The sequence below is a fragment of the Microcebus murinus genome, chromosome 1 (assembly GCF_040939455.1).
Source record: "Microcebus murinus isolate Inina chromosome 1, M.murinus_Inina_mat1.0, whole genome shotgun sequence".
Classification (NCBI taxonomy): domain Eukaryota; kingdom Metazoa; phylum Chordata; class Mammalia; order Primates; family Cheirogaleidae; genus Microcebus; species Microcebus murinus.
Genome location: NC_134104.1, coordinates 14,372,072 through 14,393,939, shown reverse-complemented (window position 1 = coordinate 14,393,939; position 21,868 = coordinate 14,372,072). Strand labels below are relative to the sequence as shown.

Genomic DNA, 21,868 nt, shown 5'->3' with positions numbered 1-21,868 from the left:
CTGTGAATGTTGTCTCCGTTTTACATGAGGATGCTGAGGCTTAGCGAGGCTGGGTAACTGGTCCAAGGTTACAAGCTAGAACATGATCCAGCAAGAACTCTTACGCTGCAAAGCCAGTGCTTTTACACTGATACAAGGATCCTACCCCCTCCTCTTTTTCAGATTTCCTTTCAACTGCATGTCTGTGATTTTTTTTTCTTCCTGAGAACTATAATTTAACACAGTTTTTGGGTGGACAGAGAGGTCCCAGTGTCATTGACTTCATATCCTTAAAGACATCCTTGCCTTGCCTGCATCCCAGACACCTGTGAAACATTCAAGGTGATCCTTTCATCCTGTGTTCTTGCTGGTGGCAGTCAGAGTTACTTTTGCAGGCCCCCCCCCAACAAGGCAAGCACATGAAACCATGCTGCTCATAGATCAGAGCAAATTTCTACCTTGTTCTCCGAAATGTGACCTGAACAAATAGGGCAAGTCTTGCAACTCTGTGGGTGAATTCTTGGAGGTAAATCTGACCATCAAGCTTATATAGACCTTATTTCAGGGGACCCCACATAGGTGTGAGAACTTATTTCTCTCTATTTTGTTTCTGGGTTGTCTGCCATGGGGTACAGAGGAAGGTCCCAGGGAATTGGTGAGATAATTAGGGTGGAAACCTGCTTCATCAGTCTCCCTTCCACTTGTTAGAACATTTACCATAAGGACACATCAGAGATAGGACCAAGATGAGATTGGATGGTTCCTTGACTCCCAAGACCCAGGTGGAGTATTGTGTATGTAAATGTGTGTGTGGGTACATGTGCATGTAGGAGAAGCACAGTGCCTTAACAAATCATGAGAAGTAATTTATTAGAAGTTGTTATCCATTTATACCAATGAACACAAGTAAGCTTTCCTTCTTTAAGTGGGTTGATCTTGCCCTAGGTCATGGAAGGCATTGAATTGCTGAGCCAGACACACGAATCTAACAAAGTAAAACAGCACTCATAGCTTCTGATTATGTGAAAATCTGGCTTTAAATTTTATTGTCAGAAACTTCTAGCTTCAAACCAGCTTTAGACTGGGTGTTGAGTTGGAGGTGTCAATACTCAACAGACCTGAACACCATTGGAAAGCTTCACCTCTCCTCCTGTTTGTATTTCAAATCGGATTTTTATTAGTAGGGCACTGTTTGACAATTCTCTCTCTAGTTTTTGCTAATTGATTAATATGCTCTGGTCATAATTTTATTGGTTGATATCAATGTTTAGCACCATTAATTTTTTATGTGTTGGTAGGCACACTATTTCTATTCTGAAAATTGAGAAGAATAATTAATTACAGTAAATGAATCACCCAGCACATTTTCAATATGAACCTTTGGCAGGGAGTCTCCGTTTTTGCCCTGAATGCCTGAAGAATGGGTTCCATTAGCAATGCAGTGTTTGAAAACAGATGCTGCATGTCTTTTCAACATGCTATCGAATCATATTTCAGGAATTTTGCACTTCTAAGAGGGCCTATTCCAAAACTTACTGCTCAAATTCAAGGGGTAAAAAATTGGAGTTATATGATGACAATATTTTAAGAGGGGAAAATATAGTTTAAAGGAACCCTCTATGTTCTTGTGGGGGGCTACTTGTTAACTCTCTAGCATACTTCACCATGTCTTGTATTATGTTAACTATAGTAGCTGTTATCTTAACTATTTATTGTGTATTATGTTAATTATTCATATGAGCAATCTCTTTCCCAATTGACCGTTAATTTTTTGATGGCAAGAAATATTTCACTTATCTTTAAATAATTTCATTACTTGCATTTGGTGGCTATCTAAAATATATTTGGAAGGTATAATTAAATAAAGTAGCACCTCCAAAAATTACACACTTAAGTCATGAGAGAAAAAGAGAAGGAAGATACCAAAACCTAGGAAATTAGACTCTGCTTCCTACTGGCCATCATACCTAGGAAAGGCTACAGAATGATGAGCAGAAGAAAAAAACTGCATTACCCATCCTATTACTCTGTCCCCTTTCCTCTCCTGGGAAGATTTGGACAGGAACACTACAACTTACAGGTCAAAGAGGTGAGATCATGTGACCCACTTAAGGTCATGGTACCTATATGGTGGTGGGATTGGAGGTGCAGTCAATTTGATTCACCTGCATCTCAAAATCAGTTCTTACACCTAAATCCAACTCTAAAGAGATTTTTCTTGGAATTGTGAAGGCTTTCCAAGTTTAGGAGTTCCCTATCGGCCTGTGAATGTACATGAGAGGCATGATACCTTTAAACATTTATTGACTCATTAATTAATATAGCCATTCATTCAATTAACAAACTTTCATTTTGCTAACACTTTAACATAGAATTGCTGAGAGTAAGATCAAGAGGCCAAGGTGACCTTGGACAATAGGATACAGTGGAAAGACAATAAGGAAAGATTTCTATGGATTTCAAAATTTGTTTACACTTGGTCCTGACTTCTGAATAGAAGACTTAACAGGTGCAATTCATTGTGGTGTTATTTCATTTATTTTTAATTAAAGGAGGCTCACCCTGTGTCTATTGTATAAACACAGCCCTGATGGACTAACTGCACAATTACTGTCTTACTCGGGTCCCCAGAGTACAATACAATGACAAATATCTGAAATTCACCCTCCGTCTAAGCAATGTAATCTATGTCCAGTCCCCCACAATTTTAAGCTAGTTCTCAGAAAAGCTATTTAAAAACAAATCAGAAGTATACATAATAATGGTGATGAAAATAAACATTAAGCAAAGGAAGAAATGATAAACATAACCTTTAGACCACATAACTTCCTAGGATGTCAGCTATTTCAGGAACTGAAGTGATGCATTTATCATATTCTCATCTGTTCAATATATAATTATTTTAACTATTATGTGTGCTGTTTATAACCCATTATCTTGCAATAACAGCTTGCATGGATCACTGCATAATTTAAAAATATAATGGCTTTTCTTGCCAATATTTGATTTCCAACTTTAAATCTGCTGACTTTAACTATATCTATGCCATGCACTCTTGGTAAACTGTTCTTTATTTTTTAAGGATTTATCTTAGAATATGCACCTGGATTTTCTTTAACATAAACTAGCTTCCTTTGGCTCTGGTTCATGTGGTGGCTTGTTTACTGAAATGAAGAAAATTGGCTTCTGTACCTATAAATCAACTAAATGTGCAGGCCCACAAACATGAGATATTCATGTATTAATAGATGAAGGGGATGGAAATACAGCATGTGTCTAATTATCTAGATAATGTGGTCAATAAAACCCAGAAATCAGCAGTCTTTAATTACTCAAATTACTTCAATCATATTAACCAGATAATTGTCTTTGTTGCATAGATGCTTATTACACTACCTAACCAATATGCTATTTATGGATGATTTATTTATGAATATAAACATATGGATCTCACATAGGTTAAATTCTTTTTTCATAAGCATTTTATTTTATTTGTTTTTTATTTCAGAATATTATGGGGGTACAGATGTTTAGTTACATGAATTAGTTCTGTACAGCTTCAGTCAAAATTATAAGTGTATCCATCACCCAGATAGTGTGCATTGTACTCTTTAGGTGTGAAGTTATCCCCTCCTCCCCCCTTCCACCTGCTTGCTTTCTGTTGAATTTTACTACTATCTGTATTCATGAGTGTTGAATTCTTATATTGCTCTAGTTATCCTGGTTGGGTGAGATATTGTATTTAAAGAAACATTTATTTATTTAATCACTAAGGTTTATTGAGCACCTATTGTATACAGGAAGAGAGCTAGACACTGGATTAATAAAATGAATTTGGCAGCTCTTATTTCCAAGAAATGCAGGTAGATACATAGGAATGTATTTATAGTACAGAGATATAAATGCAATGGTAAAGATACAGACAGAGAATTTTTGGAGAACTGAGGGAATAGAGGGAGTGGCAGAAAGGGCATTCCCAGTAGAGGGGATAAGATAGGCAGTAGCCCAGAGAAACACTGAGGAAAAGGCATAAGGCATCATCCTATGATTTTGCAGAAAGAGAATGAGTGTGGAAGGAGTTTTCTAATGGGTTGTTAGAAATTGAAGTTGGTCACACCTGCTAGATTAGATTTTCTCAAATAATCTGGAGGTGAGCTGAGAATGAGGGCAGTGGAGGCTGAATTGCAGCTTAGTGAAATGATCACTTGCAGAGGAGAATAGAAGAGATAAGCAGACACGGGTAAGTAAAAGGATCAAGAGGTGCCCTAAGAGCCTAGCTACGGCCTGACACCAGGGACTTGCCATGAGGTCGAAATGCAAGGATATATGATTTTCCTAGCTCCATCTTTGCCACCTGCGCATAGCGGACGAGAAGACAGATTATAGTATGGATCTAGCATTGGAATTTTCTTAGGTGTATATAGCACAAAAATGAGGTGAAAAGAAAAGAAAGAGCAGTAAGATGATGAACAATGAGGTCTAAATGGTTTTGAAAAGGAAGAGAAGCCAAGAGGAGGTGGACAGTCTGGAATAAAATAGAGGAACATGTGACTGGGGGTCTCCATGAAGCAACAGAAAAATATAGTGTGGGACAATTTGACCTACCCACTAATGTGGTAGGCACGATTTTAACATTCACCATAGTAACCTATACCCTTTATAATTTCCTCCCCTTGTGTGTGAGTGGGACCTGAGAATACGGTAGGTGTCATTCTATGGACTATGGCAAAAGTGAAGGGATTTTTGCAAATGAAGTTAAGAATCTCTGATCAGTTGACTTTGACTTAATAAAAAGTAACATCTTCCTTGGGAGGAGGGGTCGATGTAATCAAAAAAGCTTTTTAAACAATTTTTTTATTATTATTTTTTAGAGATGGTGTCTCTCTCTATTGCCCAGGATAGAGTGCAGTGGCATGATCACAGCTCCCTTTAAAAGGAAGTTTAGAAGTCAGAGATTTGTTCTCTTCTGGTCCTAAAGAATGAAGCTGCCATGAATTCTACAGCTGCGAGAAATGAATTCTTCCAACCATGTGAGCTTGGAAGAGGACCTTGAGCCTTGGATGAGACTGAAGCAGCCCTAGCAAACAGCTTTTTCAGTTTTGTGAGACCCCAAACAAAGGACACAGCTAAGGCTTGCCATGCATTCTGATCTACAGAAACTGAGATGATGAATGGATGTGGTTTTAAGCTCCCTAGTTTATGGTAAATTTTATGCAAGCATAGGAAGCTCTTACACTGGTAAAGCAGAAAACATGCATGAGCTAGCAATTCTACTTCTAGGTGTATAATAATGTAAAGCTGGGGTGTTAATGGACTAAATATTTGTGTCCCCCAGAATTGATATGTTGAAGCCATAGTACCCAATGTAATGGTATTAGGAGATGAGGCCTTTGAGAAGAAATCAGGCTTAGATGAGGCCATGAGGTGGATCCCCTATGATGGGATTAGTGTTCTTATAAGAAGAGGAAGAGACACTAGAGCTGCTTTTTTCTATCACGTGAAGATACAGTGAGAAGACAAACCATCTGCAAGCCAGGAAGAAGTCCCTCACCAGAACTCAAACAGAGTGGCACCTTGATCTTGGACTTCTAGCTTCTAGAATTATGAGAAATAAGTGCTTATTGTTTAAGCCACTCAATCTATAGTATTTTGTTATAGCCGCCCAAGTTAAGACAACTCTCCAATATGGTGTTGAGCACTTTAAATGTAGCTAGTCAGAACTGGGATGTGCTGTAACTTTAAAATACACACTTGAATTAAAAGACTCATGAAAAATAATAAAATAGCTCATGAATAATTTTTATATTGATTGTATGTTGAAATTCTAATATTTTGGTTATATTGGGTTAAGTAGAATATATTACTAAAATTTAACTACGTATTATTTTATATATTATTAAATCTACCTATTTTTACTTTTTAATATGGCTACTAAAAATCTAATATATGTGTGACTCATTATATTTTTATTTGGACAGTGTGGTAGTGCTGTTATAGTGCAAATCTTGCATTTGTGGCTAAGAGACTATTACTTAGATGCTTATACCAGCATTGTTTGGACATACAAATAAAAAGGGAGACAGCCAAAAATATCCACTCATAGGGGATTAGATAAGTACACTGAAGTAAATCCAATTCACTAGTTTTTCCCTCTATTTGGATCCTTTACCCTCTTAATATTTGCATGGCCTGCTTCCTCTTTTCTCTCAGGGATTTAGTCAAGTTGCATGTTTTTTTTTTTTTTTTGTAAGATGTTTTATAATGATCCTGTTTAATATAGCAATGTACATTTCTCTCTTCACAGGCTCCTGTATGCACTACTCTCTTCTGAGCTCTGCTTTTTCAATGATCCTTGTCATCATCTGAAATACTATATTTTCTTCTATATACATCTGATTATTATGGCTAGAGTATACATTTTATCAGAATGAGGACTTTGTTTTTCTCACTGTTGCATTCTCAGTGTCTAGAATAGGGTCTGCCACATATTAGATGTTCAGTAAATATTTATTGAACAAATTATTGAATTACAAAATACTAGATTTCAATGAAGATAAACTAGATTATAATATATAACAACTTAGATAAATTTCAAAGACTTGAGATTAATTGGAAAAGCAAATTGCTAAGTGGAATATGTAGCCACACAAATATATATATATATATATATATACACACAAACACACATAAATACATATAGACACAAATATATATACACACACACACCCTCACAAAACATACACACCTACACATCCCTCCATATACATGCATGTATATGTATATATGTAAAATTACATTCACCTAACAAATTGAATGTGTGTGCATGTGCATATATATAATACACACACACACCAGATTGTTACAGAAAGCAAATTCTTTAATTGGTATGGGGTAGCACCAGGACATGAGTGGCTGAAAGGAAGGATGAGGATAATTGACATGAGACCCTGGTGATATCTTATGAATACAAATGTTATTCAGAAAATCATATAAACTAAGAAAAGTTTGGTAGAACCTCCTATCCTAGGCCAAAACCCACTTTCAACATTTCTTACAGGTGATTGTTCACCTGACTATTGATTGAATATTTCAGGGACAGGAATTTTAATGCATTATTGTTAGGGTTTGAATGTTTGTGTCCCCTCCAAAGTTCCTGTTGAAACTCAATCTCCAATGTGATAGTATTAAGAGGGGAGATGATTAGGAGGTGATTAAGTCATAGGGTGGGGACTTCATCAACGGGATTAGGAACTTGTTAAAAGGGTCAGAGGCCCTTTTGCATGTCTGCCCTGTCAGGTCACGGCAAGAAAGCCCTCAGTAGACACTGAATTCTAGCACCTTGAACTTGGACTTCCCAGCCTCCAGAACTGAAAGAAATAAATTTCTGTCCTTTATAAATTACCCAGTCTCAGGTTATGTTGCTACAGCAATATAAACAAATTAAGACAGTTATATTTAAGACCATGTATATAATTGGTAAAAACAATAAGCTATGAAAGTTTAGAAACTAGTCTCTTCTCTCTGTTCAGAGTTGCATAGGAAATTAAAGGAAGGACCTGAAAAATCCACTCTTCTTTTAGGTCAAAATGTCCTACATTTGAGACTGTGCTAAGATATATGGTTTTCTTTTCCACAGTGCAGACTAGGTGGGGATGCTGAAGAATTAGGAGTCAGAATGCAGGTATTTTTCAAGAGATGCATAATGAGATATATAAATGGAAGTTTTTCCAAGGAGTAGAAATTTGACTGAGTTTGCTGCTGGATCCAATGTCATCTAATTAATTCAAGAAACAGCTTGTCCTGGCAATCAAAATCAAATGGCATACAATAATGGGAAGTATTGCTCTGTGGAGTCACAGTAGGATAAGAACATGTCAGAGCTTAGGTTTCTCTAGGGACTTTAATTTTTTTTAATACTGTAATTTTTCACCCAGATCTCATAACCAAACCAACCAACCAAACATACAAAGAAGCCCCACCCAATACTGACCTGCTAAGTAAAAATGCAAATAAGTATTAAGCATATATAGGCACCTTGGTAAAGAATTTTATCTTTTACTCTTTGACTTTTGAGCTTAAATATTAGGTTTATATATTCATATTTATACCCTTCATTTTATCAAAATAGAACCAATAAATTACATTTTAATAGCTAAGCAGTGGCAGAAAGCTGCCATATTTTATATAGCTCTCAGTGACATCCCATATACATTGGCATTTGGAAATAGTTTTTCATTCCTCCGCAGCAAATTTATTTTGGAAAAGATCAATTGAGAATTATTTAAATAGTTTAAAAAATTAAATATTAGTTCAGCAAAATTTATTAAGAGTTTGCTAGATTTTTGACTTCCTGGGTTCAGTTCAATAAGCAGCTTTTAAATCCCTGCCATGTATAGGCACATGGTTCTGTGCTCTGAGGGCACAAAGATAAACTGACTTTGTCCCTGGCCCAGGAAAAGATCTTGGTGTCTGAATGAAGCATGTTAAATTCTAACATAGAGAGGTACTGGAGCTATGGATTTATGGAGGACCCATCCTAATTAGAGGTTCAAGAGATGCTTGTTAGAGACAATGAATTCTGAGTGAGAGTTAGCCTGTGTGAAAAATGGAAGTCAGAGCTTTGTGGGCTGAAAGGAATATGATAGAATGGGTGTTATCATGCAGGTTTTAGTGAATAAAAATGAAACAGTTCTATTGCCACTGTATCTGGAACAGTATGGCGGATATATGAAGCTACATTGTCTTTGGAATGACCATTCCTAACCCCCTACCTGGTGAGCAGAGCTTCCGGGGGCCACTCAGAGAAATATGAAATAGGTTCGCTGCAGTGGAAGATGCAGAAGATCAATGGCTGATCGAAATGTGAGAGAGCCAAGGTGGACCATGAACTGTGGTGTGACTTCCAAGTGACAAAAGAGAGATGGATAAGAGTTGACCGATGGATCTGCTGGCTGACCGGGTGAAGTCTGTTGCATCATAATTAGAGGCAATCCTAGAATTGCCAGGGAAGGGATGAATGGGTGTTTCCTGTGAATGAGATTTGAATCCAGAGCATGTTGCTGGGATTGTCCTGGATGATAGTCGATGGGACTGCCTAGATGGGTCAGGGCTCAGGAAGCATCAGCAGAAAAAGCACAAGATTTACTGCTGATGTCAAGTGACAGAGGAAGCAGTGCAAGTGTCCACCGAAATAGGGATTCACTGGACTGGATCAAAGAAACTTTGGGACAGATGGCCCAACAGGAACTCAAAGAGTCAAAAGAAGTACTTCAAGAAAAAGATTGAACTTCAAAAATCTCCCAGGCCCACTCAAGTCATAGGTGCCAAGCCCAAGTGAGACCTGCTGTATTTCTTTCTGAGCCCAGTAGAAGGTACAACAGCCAAGGGAGTGGAAAGAAAGTCAGCAGGGAAAGGAGAGGATGAGCCACTCATCCTGGCCCCCAACATTGTCAATAGAATCTTCCAGCAGGCTTAAGCTCAGAGAGGGGAAAATTTTGATGCTAAATCAAGTTGGACTTTTGATTAATAAGACCTTAGACTAGATACTCTGATCATGAAGTTAAGGCTGTGCTTCAACATAAAATGACTCTAGGTAATGACTGTCATTACTTTAAGTCAACAAAAAGGTCATGGAATATGTCCAGATTATTTCACTGAATAATTTTAAATGGGAGGGAAGAGCAAACATGAATTGGTTTTGCTGTCTCAGTAGTTGTATGTGTATTGAAATAACTTGACAGTGGGCCTATTTTAGCAATAATAGATTTAATAAATAAAACAATATATTATGTTGGGGAATTTGTTGATAAGGAGGTGACGGTAGAACATCCCTAAGTGAACATTTCCAGGAGAGAGATGACCGGATTAATTTAAAACTAAGGGAGAAGGTAACGTTGTGCTCAAAGAAACACTTGCATATTCCCTTGAACAAATCCCCTTCCCTTTCAGGTCTTTAAGTGTGATGATCACTTGTAAACCAAGATGTCCACAATTCTTTCCTCAATAATCTGTGTGGCTTTATCTGTTTCAATCAAACCTATACTTAGCTACTAAGATAAACTATCTGAAACATCATTTTGTCTCTGCCTCAAGAATAGTGGTTTCCTATCAATGATCCATGAAACTTGAATTTCGGCAGAGAATTTCCAATTGCCTTTCCATATTTACTTAAGCATATTTCTCACCACTTCTACGTGGGGCCACTCTCCATCTGGGCCCAACAGGATTCCTTATGCTTCATTTGAACTTTTGCTGTTTATTCTACTGGAATGCTCTTTCAACCGAATTCTACCTTAAAACTCAATTTAGGCTCTTTTATTGTGGATTCTAGGGAACCTAAGGTTGTTTGTAAGGCCCCCAAGATTGCAGACACATTTGTATGGATTTCTGAGGATCTATGGTTTAAGTCAGTTTTAACAGAGGGTCTGTGACCCAGAAAATAACTACTCACTTAACCTAAAATCTCTGATTTCCTGCTCTGTATCCTGTTCACTGCTTTTCCCAGCATGTCTGATTAGAGACCCTCTTCTTCTGATGCCTCAGCGCTTGCTGCCACCACAGTTGCTTCTGCTGATTGCCCCATGGCAAGCTGGAACTTAATCTGGACCCAGAGTAACTGTCACCACCGCTAGGAAATATTTTGGCTTCCTCAGACCCCACATTCAGCTACCAATTCCCAGACTGACCCAAGAAGTACTTTTTCCAGGGTTTTCTGATAGCTTATGCTATGGTCTGAATGTTTATGTACCCCCAAAATTCATGTGTTGAAGTTTTAACCCCCAAGGTGATGGTATTAGGAGGTGGGGTCTTTGGGAGATGAATGAATGGCATTAGTGCCCTTCTCAAAAGGTCCTCAAGAGACACCTTCCCTCTTCCACCATGTGAGGACAAAGTGAAAAGACAGCCGTCTACGAACTAGGAAGTAGACACTCATCAGACACTGAATCTGCTGGTGCCTCAAACTTGGACCTCCCAGCCTGCAGAACTGTGAACGATAAATTTACCTGGGTAGTTTATATGCCACCGAGGTTATGGTATACTGTCACAGCAGCCTGAACAAACTAAGACTCTCAGCCTGGTTGATTTTATCACCTAATGCCCTTTCACCCTTCCTGTGCAATCATGTGTGTGGTCTATGATTGAAATTTCCCTTGTTCCCTGGCATCACTGAAGTTGGCCTCCTGTATCCTGTCTGTCTCCACAAAACTCCTGAGTTCCCACTGCTGGGTCCTGTCCTCCTTTTTGCAAACAACTGCTACTTCATCCTAGACTACAACAATAATGATGATGACACCAATAATAATTATAGCAAGCATGCAGTGATTAAAATATGCTTGCCAATATACTTAATGTTTTCCATACTTTGCCTCATTTCTCTTGACAACTGCCAAGATAGAATTGGGATTTTCAATAGAACCTTCCATCTGATAGTAAGTATCCTTCATTGAGCAACCACTATATGGCAAACATTTTGCTAAGCTGTACATGTAATATATGCTATCCCCACAAACATAGAGAGTGGGCATTTTTATCCCCATGTTATGAAAGAAAGGACTGAGAAACAAAGAAGCTAAACGACTTGCCTAAGTTCACACAAATAGTAAACTACGATAAAATCTTAGGATCTGTGTGCCAGAGTTAAATACACTGGTCTTTGGCCGGGCGTGGTGGCTCACTCCTATAATCCTAGCACTTCGGGAAGCCAAGGTGGGAGGATCGCTTGAGGCCAGGAGTTTGAGACCAACCTGAGCAAGAGCAAGGCCCTGTCTCTACAAAACATAGAAAAGTTACCTAGGCATGGTAGCATGCACCTGTAGTCCCAGCTACTCAGGAGGCTAAGGCAGGAGGATTGTTTGAGCCCAGGAGTTTGAGGTTGCAGTGAGCTATCATGATGCCACTGCACTCTTGCCTGGGCAGCTGAGTGAAATCTTGTTTTACAAAAAATAGGTTGGTCTTTTCCTAAAACCCTTGCCTCATTCTCCCATCAAAACCAATGGCCCTCTCTAGCCTGAGCAACAAAGCGAGAAACTCTGTCTCAAAAAACAAAAACAAAAACAAAACCAATGGCCCTGGTGGACAGGCCTAGTCCAGGCCCAGACTCTGTCTCACTGAGTTGTTTCTGGACATGATATTTATGTACTGAGTGTATTCTGTAGCACTTGTATCTGCTTGTAGGTTTTAAGTATGTGTTCTTCAGTTCCTTTCCTTGTTTATTTATTCATCCATTCATGCATGCATTTATTTGCTCATCATCTATCTATTAGATGCTTATTCTGTGCCCAGCATTCTGCAAAAATTAGGGAATTGAGACTGGGAAAGTGCAGCTTGGAGGCAGATGTGGTAGCAAATACAGCAGTGATGGAGGTGAGGAGCTGGCATTTGTGAGTCACAGCCAGCAGATGGGATCTAAAGCTGGAGTTGAGACATGAAGGGTCACCCAGAGGAGGACAGCATTTCAATCAGAGATGAAATAATTTGGTAGGAGCATGTGGCACGTTCAGGGAGCCACAGTGGGTTCGGCAAGTGCTGGGGATGGGGCAATTGATGGTGCAGGGGATCAGGAAGATCACTAGCCTCCCTGCATATCCTATCAAAGAGTGTAGGTTTTATACTGAGGCATAGGAAAGCTTCAAATTAAGCCTGTCATTCCTCTGCCACATAGAACTTGCATTAGTAGGGAGTAGAAACCACATTTTTTATTTTTTCAGAGGTTACCCCTTATGGTACTAGGTTTATATTACTTTTGTAAGTGGAGTTCCAGTAATGCTTGTTGAGTGGGAATTTATAATTTAATGTGCATTCGTTCAGCCAATGCCTAGAGAGCTAACACTATAACATACTCTATCATGTTTCGAATATTCTTTGGCTCTTTCCCTTTCTCTAGTCAGCCCTAAACACTGAAAGGTAGTCAGAGATATGTCTGAAAGGCTTACTAATTCTTACTAATATGTGGGGTTGTCAGAGATTAGTGCACTCACAACTACCTCTGCTTGGGAAGTTCACCTCCTGTGATAAATTTGGTCTTTACCCCATAAATTCAATCTGATGACTGGCTCCTTTACATTATTCCCAATTCTAGGTTTGGAGCTCCTTCAGAAAGTGAGAATTACTAAAAAGAATTACTAAAGAGGCAGGGAATATTTTAGGGCCATGTGACTTAATTCATGTTTCCTAGTAAAACTTGACACCTGTAAAATTTTGTTAAGTTATGAACTCATCCAAGGAAACATCTGCATCTTCTTTTTTACATGTTTTAGTCTGTCTCAGTGCCAATCCTCCAACAGGCTGGGGCATCGATCCTGGTTACCCCCAGCCCTTCTTCTCTGCAGGGACCTATCCCCTGCCAAATGTAGCATATGGCATCATGACTCAGAAGACAAAAGAGAGAATGAGCACAATAGTGACAAAAGTTTCTGATGAGTTTCCCCCTTCCTCGTTTCACCCCTAATTGTGGAGCCTAAGAAGGGGGAATTTGATTTTTGGAGTGAATGAATATAAAATGCTTTCTTGCTTTCAATGTGGTCCCTCATCTTGTAGCTCATTATTTCTTTAAACATGCCTAAGTGTGGCTTGGGAATTTCACCTTCTTATGCAACTTAAGTACAAGTAAAAAGGTGCTTTGGGTGCGCTGAGTGTTTGATCCAAAGCTTTCATGTGGCTTTCGCCTCTCCTTGCACTGGTGTGAGATAAAAGGAAACTGGCTGTTTTCTTGTTAAAGATCAAGGTAATCAGGAAGGCAATTCAGGACATAACCATGATCGCTGCAGGGAGAGGAGGCCCGAGTGATGTTTTTCTATTAGACCCAGTATGTCAGATTTATGTAGCTGTCAGAAAGTGTATTTCATTTCATGCCTATTTGTGATTTCTTTGTTGTTGTTGTTGTTGCTGCTGCTGCCAGTCTTAAATTCCTGGCTTCATCCTTAGTAAACTGATGAAGCTGTTGTTAGTGGTGCATTCCAATGGTAAGAGAAGACTGAATATTTTAGGTTCATACTATGTTCCCACACTATTCTTCACGAATATTAGCCTTACTCTTTACTCACAGTAGTGCTACAAGGTGGATGATATTATCCCCATTTTACAGATTAAAAATAAAACAACAAAAAAACAGACCCTGGGAGTTTAAGTAACTTGCTCAGGTTATATTGCTCGTGTTAGTGGAGCTGTGATTGAAACCCAAGCAATCACCACCAGGACTAGGATGAAGTAAGAGAGGTGCCCAGGGCACAAAATTTAAGGAACAACTCTCTCTCTATTTTGTGTAAGTTCAAGGTTTGCACCCCAGAGTCAGTGCTTTCTTAAATCCTTCCTAAGTCCCAGCCTTGCAAGCAGCCTTAATTTGGAATCTGGGTACTTAATTCTTGTACATCCTTCCAGTCTTGTCCTCATCCTTGTGGATCAGAGTCAGGCTTCAGTGGGGAAGTAGACTGAACAGCCTGAGAGAGTATATGCAGGTGCTGAAGAGATCAGCAGAGCTTAAAGCAGATATTTTTCTTTAGGAGGTCTCCCTTGCCCTTGGCTGGGCATTCTTCTCTTGTACTATGTTTCCTCCCAGTTTTGCTTATGGCTCTGTCTCACTCCCTCCTTCTCCAGTACAGAGAAGAAAAAAGACATTTTTAACTTGGGGAGTAAATCTCTGCATCCCATAGAGAAAATGTGAGAGCAGCATCACAGGATATGGGGCTTAGTCCAGGCTGGCTGCTTCCAAGAGCATCATTTCATAGCGTCAAGTCCAGACACACTCTGAGCCGCATGTTGGGCTCAACAATAATCCATGGCTACATATCTATAAGGAGTCTCGGGAACTCAGAAAAGAGTCTTGTGAAGGGAAGTCAAACTTCCTCAGAGAAAAGGAAAAGGTAGGAGATAGTCCAGTATCCCAGGACATCAGTGAAGAACTCCCCTCCCCTTAATATCTTTTACTCTTGAAAATCCTTAAAATAATCACTATATCATTAAGACAAAGAGGTCCTCCTGTTCAGTCCTGTACAGGTGAGCCTTAGGAAGCCACTTGGATTATAGGCTGACATTGCTAGAACAATCTCTGGTACACTTCAGTGATGGACCAACCCTCCGCTTGACTCACGGACCATGGAATAAGCAACCGTAGCACTCATGAGCGTGGGTGGAGAGCCAGCAGCAGCTGGTGCCATGGCTGAAATGAAAGAGGGTGAGTGTTATGATCTGGTAGCTTCTTTAAACTTCTCAGCATCACATTGGAAAACTCCTAGCTGTTCTTCCAGGCAAACTTTTGACCCTGGAATCTGAGCAGTCTGGTTGATGATGGCTCCTCCTCCCTTGCAGGCTCCATGCCAACAGAACCCTGTGAGGAGGACCATGCCAAATGGACACGTAGTGCCAACCTAAGGCACACTGAGCTGTGAGAGAAAATCACTTGCCTCTTTGATCAGGTTCATAAATCTGGGTCCAAGGCGCCATGGTTTGTGTCGATGGCACTGTAGGGAGCTGACGGTCAGTTGGGATGCCCGGTGGGAGGCGATGGCCACCATGTACACAGCATCGTACATCAAAGCTGCTTCAGTCTGTAGGGGAAAACATACCACACCTTCAGTTCCACCTTCCTTCACCTTCCTGCACCTGTGCAATCCCTCTCCCTGCTTCCACAGCTCCTGTCTGACCTCAAGTGTCATTTATTCTTCAGCTGAATAGTTTCCACTCTCCAATACCTATTTTTCTCCAAAATAATACCTCACAGTCCAGAGTAAATTGGAATCATAACTCTGCTTTGTTTTGAGTTCTTAAAAAAAAACCACACACACACACATGAAGAAAAGCAACTCAGGTCAGCCACAAAAGACTTGATTCAGGGAACAAATAATTTGTAGGGTGTCTTCTGTTAAACACAGTGTTACAATCCACTACATTGAGCTAGAAGCTTTCAAAGCTCACTATTTCAGCATCAGATTTTGCTTCCCAACATTTATCTAAATCTATTAATATATCTACTTACTGGTTTATATTTGGTAGAAAGAAACTGCTGCAAGTAAAACCAACAGATGATTTCCAGATAAGGATATGTATGTCGGTCACTTCCATTTACAAGAGTTGAAAAGGTTGTAGTCATGAAATAAAATTCTACAGCAAGTTTGGGGAGACCCTCTGAAGAATGGATGTGTGTAACTTGCTCAGAATGTACCTGCTCTTGCTAGCATGTGCTTTTCTGATGGAGACTGGAAGCAGTCATCCCTTTCTGGGGCTGGGCATCTCATTCTTCCCTTCCTCATGAAATTTTTCTCATTCGCAGAATTTTACACAATACTTACAGCATTTTATAAAATATACTTCCCTGTGGTTTTCTTAAGAGATAAAATCTTATAATACTCTCACATCTGACTTGAGGGTTTTCATTGCAATTTCGAATATATTAGCTCATTTGAAATTATCAAGTAGTCCCCCAAATAAGCAAAACAGATAGATAAAGCTATTTATTATGTGGGAAAACTGACCTCCAGGCAAAATGTTGATTTGTGGAGGGATGTCTATCTATCTATCTATCTATCTATCTATCTATCTATCTATCTATCTAAAATAATTGGTGAAGTTAAACTTAGAATCCAGGTCATAGAATGAAGGTTATAGTGTGGGTTTCCAAAATTAGTTGATTCATTCAACATTCACTATGCATTGATTGATCATGTCCTGATGGAGGTGGAAAGAGAGGATAGGGATTACTACATCTTGCATTCTATCAGTCTTTGAGGCCATGCCATACCTCTACTTTGAATCCTTATTATTCTGTGCAATCTCTATCATTGCATTTTCCATATATTTATTGTCATTTATATTTAGATCTGTGTCTTGGTAAGAATATGGGTTTCTTGAAGGAAGAAAGTGCTCGAATTCAACTTTTGGTGGCTATTCAACTTTTTCTGGCACATAAAAGTTGTTGAATAAATTGTTCTCTGAAGGAATTCATATTATTTTATGCCTTAAAATAAAAGGTATTTTTGTGAGAACTGTATGATTACAAGGATTTAAGATGTAATTTTAAGGTAAATAATTTCACTCATACCAATATACTTGACATACAGAAGTTAGACTGGTGGTGGTGGTGGTGGTGATTGCTAAAGCTTAAAAATGTTTCAATCATTCAGTTTAAGATTGATACAATTCCTTTTATAGATGAGAAAACTGAGAGTTATGGAAATTAAGTGACTGATACAAATCTACTTTGTAATCAGTTGCATGGCCCAGGTTTGAACACACATATGATTCTAGTGCCCATGTTCTTTACCATTCTGCTATACTGATTTGGTTTAATTGAAGGGAGAGTAAGCTGTTGACAGACTGAGACTTTTACAATGAAATCAACAATAATAGCTGATGTTTATTGAGCACTTAATAGGTCATGTGCTGTTCTAAATCCTTTGCAAACATTGAATTTTCATCACAACCTTTACTCCTTTATGGATAAAGAAATAAAGAGATTAAATTGTCTCCAAATTAGTGATGAGAAAGCCAATATCCAAACCTGTGAAGTTGCTGCTGTAGTTTATGCTCTTAATCATAAAGCTGCGCTACTTCTAAACCAAGTTACCAGTCTGATGATTTGATAGTCAGAGTAATAGCTCAGTAATGGTTAATATTCATTGACAATTTACTACATGCTAGGCACTACAAAGCATTTTACATATATTATCTCCTATAATTATTGAAATTAAACTTTTGAAATAGATCTTGTCCTCATTTTACAGATGCAGAAGTTGAGGCTTATAGAGTTAGAATAACTTGCCTAAAGTTATGCAGCCAGTAATGAAAGAATCAAGAATTCCAACTCAGAATGCGAACTCAGATTTCAGAGCTCAACATCCACAGCTACTATGTTATGGCAACTTGGAACTTTTTATCAGTAGAATATACTTTTTTGCAAATTTGTATGTATATTCATTAATTCAGTGAATGACTGATTTGATAGAAAGGTGTAAGGAATGAAATTCCAATGGTCTGACTTTCCATAAACTTAGTTTAGAAAGAATTTGACTTTCTTTCTCAAGGCAGACTCCGTATAGAGACGTGAAATAAATGATTCAAAACTATCAGTCTGGCCAGTGCTTTTAAAGTTCAAAGAAGCAAACTATTTTATTCCAAAAAATATGTTACCATATGCTTGCCATAAAATGTTTTCTTAGGTGGGGAGAACATTTACTTATAACTATTTTACAGTGCTAATAAATTACCACTGAATTTCTCCCCCTTTTCAGTTTTGTGCTGGAGAGCTGCTTACTAGAACAGCAATTCTCAAATCATTTTAGGTAATAGATAATGTAGTCGAATTGGCCTATGTTTCCAATTTTCTTCTTCCAAATGTGTTTATGCTCACATTTTATATATATCTAAAGGCTGGATGAAATCACATTGCTCAATGTCTCTAGGAAAACATTTTTTTTTTTTTTACCACAACCTGGATCATGAAATAAGCATATTGAAAGCAGGCTTCTCCTTAATACACAATGTTTTGGTTCTTACCACTATTTGCAGTAAAGGGTTAACTCAGTGGCCTTGGGGTGCTCAAACCCTGCACATTCTAAAGAAAGGGCTAGCCCTTGGCTGGATCCTGGGAAACAACCTTTAAGCCCTTGGCATATCCTGATAAGAGTGTCTTTGTTTTCCTTGGATCTCGGGAAATGTCAGATAGTTGATGTTAAAAATGTGACTTGTGGTCAATGCCTACTTTGTTGGCCTTGGGCTTTGGGCCATGCTGTACTGATTTGACTTCTGGAGGGGCTAGATACTGAGTAACTCAGGTCAGCTATCTGGGTGCTCTATGCCTATGTGATTGACCCCAGTAAAAACCGTGGACATGAAGTCTCAGGCGGGCGGCCCTGGTTGGCAATGCTTCATGCATGTTGTCACATATCATTGCTGAGAATTAAGGGTTGTTCGTGCAATTCCACTGGGAGAAGATATCTGGAAGCCCACACCTGATTTCTCCTAGACTCTTCATGTCTTTTTCCTTTGCCAATTTTACTGTCTCCTTTTGCTGTAATAAACTATTGCTGTGAGTACAATTGGTTTTCGGAGTTCTTTGAGTCCTAGCAAATCATCAAACCTGGGGATGGTCTTGGGAACTCCCAACACCAACCAACGAGATATTACCTCACCACAGGAACAAACACTAAACCACTATATGACCGTGTAGGGTCCACATACTTTGCCGCCTACCTGTTATGTAACTGTTGTAAAAAGCTGGAGGAGATCAGAGTGCTGAAGAGAGACCTATTTTTTGGAAAGCAAATGAACAAAAAGCATAGATTGCTCATTTTATCTCCAAATTTGGAAACATTTACTAACCTGGTATAGAGATACAAGTCAGTTTTCTAGGAGAGAAGCACTCCCTCAAAATACCACTTTGCCCTAATTTCCTGAACTACCTTTCTAGCATGGTGTTGATAAGTTGCTCAACTAAACTTCAAATGTCATATCCATGGCACAGAGATAACAGGAATTTGCCACTAAATATGAACTGGCTGGTTTTCCTCTTTTTTGAGACTTGTCTCATTGAAGTAGCGAGGATTTTGGTAAGGGTGGGAGGTCTAGTGCTTTGCCTGTTGGAGCCTCGCCAGAAAGCACAAGCTTGTGGGGGTGGTTGCTACTGAGGAAGCCGAAGAGGTAGAGGAGGAATCAGCATCTTGCACACCTGAGCACCTGGGAGGTAGAGAAGAACCACTTACAGTGAAATGGGATTTGGAAATGGGTTGGTGGAGGTAGCAAAGATATCACCACAATCTAGAAATTCACTAATTAGGGTAGCAACCCCAGCAGGTCCTGGTAGAGAGGCCTGGTAGAGAGGCTGGCAAATTGTCTCAATGAATCTTTACCACCTTTTGAGAAGTGCAATGAGGAATAGATAAAAAGGATTATATGTAGGAATGAAAAAAATACACCAGTATGATTTTACTGGTCATACAAGATCACAAAAGGCCCAGGTAAGAGCCCCCTTGGGCTACCTGTGCAAACCAAAGAATGTATTTCTTGCAAATAAATAGATTTCTGCCCTGGTATTTCAGAATGTCTTTTTTTTTCTTTTGTTAAATACAAATTGTCAAAACATCAGGTATCATCAAATAAATTCAATTCTATGTCCTAAAGCCTTCATGTGTGTTTCCTAACTTAATCCATAGAGTAACACTGCAAAATATTATTATACAGATTTACAGATGAGCAAATAGGCTCAGAGAAGCTAAATAACTTGCTTAGGTCACTTAGTTAGGAGACATAGCCAGGACTTAAATCTAGGTTTTCCTTATCTGGAAAGATCTTGCCAGCTGCATGTTATCTTTCAGCACAGGTATAGCAGTGGACACTCAAAGATGGCTTCCCTGTGGAGCAGAGTGTAGGAAATGTTCACATGTAAGAGATCAGGAGAAGGCTCCTGACTTAGCTTCGCATTGTGAATGCACTGGAAGAACTGGAAGGCAGGTGACAGATCAATGTTTTGTTGTTTTCATGACTCCTGAGCAGTATTGAGTTATATACAGTTTTGGTCCCCAGAAAAGAATCTTATCTAAGAATGGACCATTCTGTTATCCCAGTCTATACAAAAGCCAATAGACGGAATCATCCCAAATGCTGAGAAAAATTTAAATATTTTTAAAATATTTTAAAAATAAAATAAAAGGGAACTAAGTAAAAGGGAACTTTTACTTAGTAAAATAAGTAAAAGGGAACTAAGTACATTTTAGAAATACTCTTTTTTTTTTTTTCTATTCTTAAGATGTATTTTAATAATGAGTTTCACTGTTTTTGAACTTTATTGACTCAGTAACAGTTTTCTTAATAACTCAACTTTAACCCTATGTTTAAAGTTAATATTTTTTTCTGTAATTATACCTTCTCTTTATTGTTCTCATTATTCTTAAGTCTGTTTCCAAGATTTTTAAACTTGGGCATGACTGACTCCTCTATTTTCAGATTTGAATGTTTTGACATATATAATAATATCCTTTAAAGATTTTTTAGTGAATGAAATTCCAAGAAATTCTTAATAGTTAAAAATATTAAAGAGGAAAACAGATAATTAGGTAGGAAGTCAAAGCACATGAATTTTCAGGGAAATTTACTTTAAATAGTGGTATAATACATATCATTTCAGAGGATGCAATTCTATTATAGTAAAAACATTATTTAAATATTAATAATGGGTAGTCCATGGTTAATTTTTTAAAAATATTGTTCACTTTAAAATAGTCTCTAATTTTACTAATCACACATATTTCTTATTTATAGGAACTCTCTTTACACTTCCATAAGAATATTTCAGGGCTAACTGAACATTTTCATTTAACATCTTGAGTTTCAGTACAAGCTTATTCATACTTACTTAGTGTATTCATTCCTTTATTCAATACATATTTGTTGAGGGTGTACTTTGTGTCAGGCCTTTTCTAGTGCTAAGGATAAAGCATAATAAAAAAAGACAAAGTCTCTGTCCTCGTACAGTTTATATTCTTGTAGGAGTAGATTTATTTTTATTCTCCCCTTCCCCTGAGGAGTAGATATTGAACAAACAAATCAAAATGTAACATATCTGGTCAAAAGGTCTGTGAAGAAAAGGAAAGCAGGTGAGGAAAGAGAAAATAGGGAGGGGCTGCTGTATTCCTCGGTGCTTCACAGAAGCCCCCTCCAGTGAAGTGGCATTTGAACAGCCTGGATGGTGGATGGTTTTAGGCAGGGGGAGCAACAAGTGCTTGACATGCAAGAATTAGTGAAGTACAGGATCTGCAGTATAGACCCAGGGGAATTGAAACCAAAGGACTTTTTATCTTTTACCCTTAAGGTAGAGGAGAAAGAGTTTGGAAAGAGGCAACTTGAGAGCAAAGATGTGTTAGTATTGGGCCTGGACTTGGGTACATGGGATGTGTTCTCTTGA

At 38.5% G+C, this 21,868-nt stretch overlaps 1 protein-coding gene across 6 annotated transcripts in view; it reads right to left on the bottom strand.

Annotated features, from left to right (window-relative positions):
* GRIK1 (glutamate ionotropic receptor kainate type subunit 1) overlaps positions 1–21,868 on the bottom strand; it is a 383,917-nt gene that overhangs the window by 83,449 nt on the left and 278,600 nt on the right. For all 6 annotated transcript variants that reach the window (XM_020284806.2, XM_012780941.3, XM_012780946.2 and 3 more), the window contains exon 7: positions 15,378–15,521. In XM_020284806.2, the coding sequence (XP_020140395.1) occupies positions 15,378–15,521 (144 nt within the window). The remainder of the gene's footprint in view (positions 1–15,377; positions 15,522–21,868) is intronic.